Here is a 7,604-nt window from a genome sequence, read left to right on the forward strand (position 1 = left end):
CTCCCACTTGGATAAGTCTAATAACTATTTTGCATAACTTCAGAACCTGATCAGCAATCGTAGCTTTCAAAAGCCGCTGTCAACTCTGATCTTATCAGATACGCGTGTCCTTTAGATAAGGGATTATATATTCCTCCATTCTCAAGATATCGTATACACACAAGACATGAATTTGATCATTCTCTTTATACTGTTTCCCGACTTCTGATTTAAGACGACTGACAACAGACTACAATTGAACACATCAACTTAGTCCCGGCTTGGCCAAACGCTTAGGGTGTCATCACTAAATCAGTGAGGGGCCCACAGATATCGCTTTTATCCTACTTTGGGTAAAAGGAATGGATAAAATTCGACTCAAATGCTCGCTTGCATTTACTGATCGAATCACACACAACAATAAGTTTTATAACACCAAGTTACTGGTGCGTTTTCTTATTATCAATGCGCAACCGAGCAACAAATAACAACTCACACGTCTCGGTTTCAAGAATATACAATGTTATCGTCTCACAATTACTCATGACAAAACGATAAAGTGATTCAAGTGAGCGTGGGTTTGATCCAATACTCTAATCTTATTAAAGCATTCATGAACTCTGCAGCAAACTTGTGCTATGTCTAAGCACTTAGACAATCTACAGACAGATTCATGACAGTCTTGCTTCATACCTACTTCCAATGTATGACCGACTGTGGATGTTGGAATAACCTAGTTATTCTGGAAGTCAAAACATGCAGAGTGAAACACAATAATAATATTAATCCTATATGGCCCAAAAGCTTTTGAGCGTAAATAAAACATTTTTTATTTAAACACCATATTGATTACTCATTATTCATTGCTTACTGTTTCAGAAAATCAACTTATTACTTGAATTACAACAATAGCTGTCTCATTCTCCGAGCATGCACACTATCTTAAAATTTATCTTAAAATTATCTTAAAATTTATCAATAATTATCTTAAAATTTATCAATAATTATCAATAAAAGTTTGGCTTTAGTTTCTCAATAATTATCTTAAAATTTATCGTAAAACTAACTTATAATTTACAAATAACTACTTTTGTAATCTTAACAAACAGTAATAGTAAATACTCATAAAAATAAAAATAAAAAATTATTGACGCCAAACAAAATCTTAACATAAAAACATAAAAGCCCATCTCATAAACTTAAATAACACGAAGTTAACTTTTTTATTTTTATTTTATTGAAATCGTTATTTGTTTTTCACTCCTTTATTTTTTTGACTCATTTGTTTTGGTACACTTGCTACCAAGTGTGGCTCACCTTCCTCCAATATTTATACACATCAACACCTCAAGAAAACCATCCACCATTCATTCATCCTCTCACACACACACACACATTCTATCTCTCTCTCTCTCTCATACATAAACACCGGGTAAAGGCGATAAGGGTAGAAAGAGAAAGCTTTTAAGCATATCAATGGCAGGAACTGGTGTTTTTGAAGAGATAATAGAAGGCGATGTGTTCAAATATTACACTGATGGAGAATGGAAGAAATCTGCTTCTGGTAAATCTGTTGCCATTATTAACCCGACTACTAGAACCACTCAGTACAAGGTTCAAGGTAAAAAGACAACAGTAATATTCTTATATTCTCTCTCTCTTTTTTTAGTACATATTATATTTTTTGTTTAATAATTTAGTATATGACAAATAAATTGTTTTGTTAAGGAAATAAACAGACAAAAAATACAAGGAAATTGAGCTTGCTTATGAAAATTTACATTTATTGATTATAAGATTACGAAAAAAACTTATTTAGTTTAAGATATTACATTGAAATATTTTACTGTTAGTTCTACTGTAAATACAAACTGAAAAGTGAAAACAGTACATGTGAAGTCCTCGCAAACTCCGTCAACTAATATAACAGTAGTCGTTCATAACTTCATATATATGTGACTTAATATTAATATACACGTATTAAAATACAATTTAAATGATTAAAAGTAAGAAGATAATTTTTTATGAATTCAAAGCAATTGGTTGGCTGAGAGCAACGGGGATATCTTGATTCTCTGATCTAACAATTTTATTCTATTTGTACTTTGTGCATTTGAGATTGTACCTTGGTATCTTTGATACACTAGGGGGCCCATCGTAAGGTACATTTCAAATATTTTCGAAAACATCACGCTTCTAAAGTTTATCATCATAACGAACCAGTAAATTGTAAATTTGGTCCCTATGTTAAACCTTAAATCACAAGTTTGGTCAAATTCTTTGACTTCTTTCAAAAGTTGTCTTTAACTTTGCATTTGTTGCGGATTTAGAGCATGTTGTGTACAAAGATTTTGAAAGATTTTAACTTTTACGAAATAACCCAAAAAAATGTTACGTACATAGTAGTAGCTTTTAACTTTTGTTTTAAACAAAGAAGTCATTAACTCCAAAATTATTCCAAAATTATTTCAAGTAGTTTTTGAGAGCTTTTAGTTTTTAGTTTTTTATTTTTTTTTAATTTTACATTTTTAAAAGTTAACAGCTACTTAGGTCAAGTATTTCTGCACAAACAAAAACTACAACTTTCAGCTACTAGATTTTAGCTATCAAATACTAATTTTCAGTTTCTAATTATCAACTAGTTTTCCAAACACATATTAGTCATTTGACAACTAAAATGTAGCTCTTAATTAATAGGAACAAACTTGTGATTTTAAGTAAAATATAAAGACCAAATCTACAAAACAAATAACAAACTTAAGTACAAAATTTGTAATTTATTCTTTGATTTATGTTACATAAGAGCATAATAAGATTTCAATTCAAGATATCTCGTATTAATTTACTCTAGGGTATAGTAACAACCAATATAAAAACATGAATACCATTTTATTTCATTTTGAAGTCTAAACTGATGAATGATTTTTATTTATCAGCATGTACACAAGAAGAGGTGAATAAAGTAATGGAATCAGCTAAAATTGCACAAAAGCAATGGGCGAAAACACCACTATGGAAACGAGCCGAGCTTCTTCACAAGGCAGCTGCCATTCTCAAAGAGCACAAAGCTCCCATCGCCGAGTGTTTAGTTAAGGAGATTGCAAAACCAGCCAAGGATTCAGTCACTGAGGTACAACTCATTTATGCGTAAATCTTAACTTTACATTAAAAATATTGGGTGTTGTCTTTTTTGACTTTACATACTTAAAAGGGGACAAAAAATTCATTTTAAAATCTATATATGCGTGTTTCGCATTTAATTCAATTAACGCAAAAATAACGAGTAAAATCTATACCATCATTTATTCTTTCTTTGTTTTTCTTAATTGTGCCGTTATATTTACTAAAGATTTATTACAAAATCGGTGTTTCATACAACATTTCATCTATACATTATTTAATAATAAAAATATCTTATGCCATGCATTAATTATTTAGTTGTATTATGACATACAACTTAACAATGCATATCACGTAACATCCAAAATGCTATTTTGTCATTTCATCTACACATCATTTAATGGTAATAAAAAGACATTAGATCCAAAAATCACATTGAATATTGATCGTATAAATATAGTGTTAATTTGTATCATGACAACTTAACAATGGATATCACGAAACAACAAAATGCTATTTTGTATTATTGTAGTTACAAGATGCAGTTTTTTTTCCTAGCTTCCAAGAAACATAAATGGATCAAGAAACCAAGTAATTGAGCATCTTAAAAGTCTTTTCCAAAAGATGTATTTATTTCAAGAGCTTATAATGAGTTTTAATTATTTATCTATGCATTAAAACTCGTACTTTTTTATAAAGGTCGTTCGATCAGGGGATCTCATATCTTATTGCGCTGAAGAAGGGGTCAGGATTCTAGGAGAAGGCAAGTTCCTGGTTTCCGATAGTTTTCCAGGCAATGAGAGAACAAAGTATTGTCTCACTTCAAAGGTACACTAAATTCTGCACACAAAGTTTCCATCTTTTCATCAAAAACCTGCAAAAAGATTCATGATTTTGATCGAAAATTGGATTCTGAGTTTGGGTTTTCTTCGGATTTTATAAACTATATCAGATCCCACTCGGAGTTGTCTTGGCCATACCACCCTTCAACTATCCGGTCAATCTCGCCGTCTCCAAAATCGGCCCTGCACTTATCGCCGGAAACTCCCTCGTCCTCAAGCCCCCAACTCAGGTGGTTTTCCGATCTAACAACACATGACTCCATTAATGTTGAGATATAGTTTTCAAGTTTTCTAAAACCCTTTTACGAACCTGTTTTTCAGGGTGCAGTGGCTTGCCTTCATATGGTCCAATGCTGGAACCTAGCAGGTTTTCCCAAAGGCCTAATCAGCTGTATCACCGGAAAAGGATCGGAGATCGGAGATTTCCTCACCATGCATCCCGGAGTTAACTGTATCAGGTAATCATACACTCGAACACATGGTTTTTCGTATTGGGTTTTTACGTTAGTGCTCAAAAGATGACTTCTTTTAACCATTTTTAATCTCTACTTATTTCCAGCTTCACCGGAGGTGACACCGGAGTAGCAATCTCCAAGAAAGCCGGCATGGTGCCACTTCAGATGGAGCTCGGAGGAAAAGATGCATGCATCGTTCTGGAAGACGCTGATCTTGATTTGGTTGCAGCAAATATCATCAAAGGAGGTTTTTCTTACAGGTATTGATCGATTGTTAACAATTTATGTCACCAAAAATCTGCGATACTTTCGATGAAATGGTATAAACTAATGGAACCCTAATACAGTGGTCAGAGATGCACTGCTGTTAAAGTTGTATTGGTGATGGAATCGGTGGCAGATGAGTTAGTCGAAAAAGTGAACGCCAAGGTGGCGAAGTTGAAGGTGGGCCCACCGGAGGATGATTGTGACATCACTCCGGTGGTCTCTGAGTCGTCTGCAAATTTCATCGAAGGGTTAGCTAAGGATGCAAAGACGAAAGGAGCAACGTTTTGTCAGGAGTATAAGCGTGAGGGCAACCTTATTTGGCCATTGTTGCTAGATAATGTTCGACCCGACATGAGAATTGCATGGGAGGAACCATTTGGGCCCATTGTGCCTGTTATTAGGATCAACTCCATTGAAGAAGGGATCCACCATTGTAATGCTAGCAATTTTGGTCTTCAGGTATATACAAAAACCCAATGCTTCATGGTTTCAAAATTAAAATATGTAAACTTTTTAGGGTTGGAAATGTATGGTTTTTTATAGTTATAAAAAGCTATAAAATTTATGGCATTTTTCTAGGTCTTTGAAACAACATTGATTGTAGACTTGACATAGCTAAAAATGTTACTTAATGATAGGGATGTGTCTTCACTAAAGACATCAACAAAGCAATCTTGATTAGTGATGCGATGGAAACCGGGACAGTCCAAATAAACTCTGCCCCGGCTCGTGGCCCTGATCACTTCCCCTTTCAGGTGAACTGCTACAAATGTTACAAAACTTATACGAGTCTATGATTCTGTAGTTATTGATATTGATACTGTTAAATTGATTTGACAGGGTTTGAAGGATAGTGGGATCGGGTCCCAAGGAATCACGAACAGTATTAATATGATGACGAAAATCAAGAGCACAGTAATCAACTTACCAACCCCAAGTTATACGATGGGGTAGATGATATGCATATAATGTGTTTGATGAAATAAATAAGAAATGAACTATTATTGAGGCTTCTTTGTTCTTAATATAAGTTCAAATAATGTTTAGTGCTACCAAAAATGGTGAACGATATTTCATGCATTAAGGATTGTACTTTCGGGATAGATATTAGCGATTTTTATTGACTTGTGAGTCTTTTTTAATTATGTTCTTGATGGCATAAACCGGTGAAAGAAAAGGGGTTTGGCTATAGCATTTCGATCTACTTTTTATTCTATTACAAGTAATTTAGAATCTTAATTAATAAACACGTTTTATGTGTTAGGAAGAATAAATCAAAGGCACATGGTATCTGATTACCTAGTCTTTAGCTAGTATTAGTTAGTTCCTATTTTTCAGCAAGTATTTTACTTTAAATTGCAAGGCAATATGTACGTGTTTTTGCCCCAGTTTTTTATTGAATAAACACACTAGAAGCATTTGCCTCAAAAACTCTGTTCTTTTCTCTGTTGTTACATTGTTTCTTGTAGAACGGTTTCTGAAAAACTGATCAACTACCAACACTGTGGTATCAGAGCAATCCTGGTGCATGCCCAAGTATCAATCTCGTGAAGAGATGACAGGAAAAAATGGCAATGGTGACAAAGAAGGTCAAATAACTCTCCATTATCCAATGTTATCAAGAACAAACTATGGAGCATGGGCAATCAAGATGCGTGTCTTCATGCAGGCTCATGGTGTGTGAGATGCAGTAGAACCCATAACTTCAAATACAGTTGTTGACACCAAGAAAGATAAAATGGCACTAGCAGTTATTTACCAGGGGATACCAGAAGATCTTTTGATGTCACTAGCTGAAAAGAGAACAGCCAAAGAGACATGGGAGGCTCTGAAGACAAGATTTGTAGGGGCTGACAGAGTAAAAACAGCAAGAATACAAACTATAAAAGCTGAGTTTGAGTCACTCACCATGAAAGAGTCAGAAGGAGTGGATGAATTTGCGGTGAAAGTAGATAACATCATTAGTTCAATGCGCACTCTAGGTGATACAGTATATGAAGCCTATGTGGTGAAGAAGCTGCTTAGGGCAGTATCAACCAAATTCCTGTAATTAGCCTCAACCCTGGAACAATTTGGAAATCTAGATGAAATGACTGTAGAAGAAGTAGTTGGCAGATTAAAAGCACATAAAGAAAGGATTAAAGGGCATACCGAAAGTGATGATCGAAAGCTTATCTTGACACATCAAGAGTGGTCAGAGAGAAACAAGAAGAAAGGATATAGTGACTCCAAATCCAAATCGCATAGAGGAGGTTTTGGAGGCTCACGGGGACGAGGCAGAGGCAGGGGTAGACATGGTGGAGGACGTGGTCGTGGCAAAGTGGGTCAAATCACCAAAAGGAAGGAAGCCATGGGGCCTCTAACAGTCATGACAAAAGCACAGTGCAGTGCTACAACTGCCAGGAACATGGTCATTATGCAGCTGAGTGCAAGAATCCAAGAAAGGAGAGAAGTCACGAGAACAACCTGATTCAAGAAGACTTTGAACCTGCACTGCTGTTAATGTCCCTTGAAAATAAAAAGGAAATTGATGAAGTATTCCTGAATGAAGAAAATGTGCATCCAAAGTTGAAAATAAAAGGTGGAGAGACAAACCAGTCGAGTATATGGTATCTTGATACTGTTGGATAAGGTGTCTAAGTCCATAACTATTTCTGGTATGTACTTGACCCGACCCGGCATGGTCCATTTGGGTTGCATGGCACCATGCAATTGGATAAACTAAAATGAGAGAAATAACACTTATGGTTTATTAATATATTATAAGTTCTAATATATTAATAATATTATTTAATTAGTTTGATCAAGAATTAATTTAGTATTAATTACGTGATCAAAAGATAACTAATTAAATATATGGGTAGATTATGTAAATCTTCCCTATCTTATATAGTGGGCTAAGAGGCTCCATGGATTATGAAGTTGGGTTCCACCCATAGGA

At 34.6% G+C, this 7,604-nt stretch overlaps 1 protein-coding gene across 1 annotated transcript; it reads left to right on the plus strand.

Moving 5' to 3' along the window:
* The first annotated feature begins 1,324 nt into the window (after window positions 1-1,324).
* ALDH11A3 (aldehyde dehydrogenase 11A3) lies at window positions 1,325-5,854 on the plus strand. Its single transcript, XM_079059757.1, has 9 exons — window positions 1,325-1,600; window positions 2,916-3,109; window positions 3,799-3,927; window positions 4,052-4,171; window positions 4,263-4,399; window positions 4,501-4,656; window positions 4,744-5,122; window positions 5,302-5,418; window positions 5,504-5,854. The coding sequence occupies exons 1-9, from the start codon at window positions 1,456-1,458 to the stop codon at window positions 5,615-5,617; spliced, it is 1,491 nt and encodes a 496-aa protein (XP_078915883.1). The 5' UTR covers window positions 1,325-1,455; the 3' UTR covers window positions 5,618-5,854.
* Window positions 5,855-7,604: the final 1,750 nt, after the last annotated feature.

Source organism: Lactuca virosa, chromosome 7 (genome assembly GCF_052849685.1).
Source record: "Lactuca virosa cultivar CGN04683 chromosome 7, Lactuca_virosa_CGN04683_v6, whole genome shotgun sequence".
Classification (NCBI taxonomy): Eukaryota; Viridiplantae; Streptophyta; class Magnoliopsida; order Asterales; family Asteraceae; genus Lactuca; species Lactuca virosa.

What these genes read in the sequence shown, in the direction of transcription:
- ALDH11A3 (XM_079059757.1), top strand. Translation starts at nt 1,456, where the DNA reads ATGGCAGGAACTGGTGTTTTTGAAGAGATAATAGAAGGCGATGTGTTC. An exon ending in CCAAGGATTCAGTCACTGAG is followed by an intron (nt 3,110 to 3,798) that starts GTACAACTCATT and finishes TTTTTTATAAAG; the next exon opens with GTCGTTCGATCAGGGGATCT. An exon ending in AGTATTGTCTCACTTCAAAG is followed by an intron (nt 3,928 to 4,051) that starts GTACACTAAATT and finishes AAACTATATCAG; the next exon opens with ATCCCACTCGGAGTTGTCTT.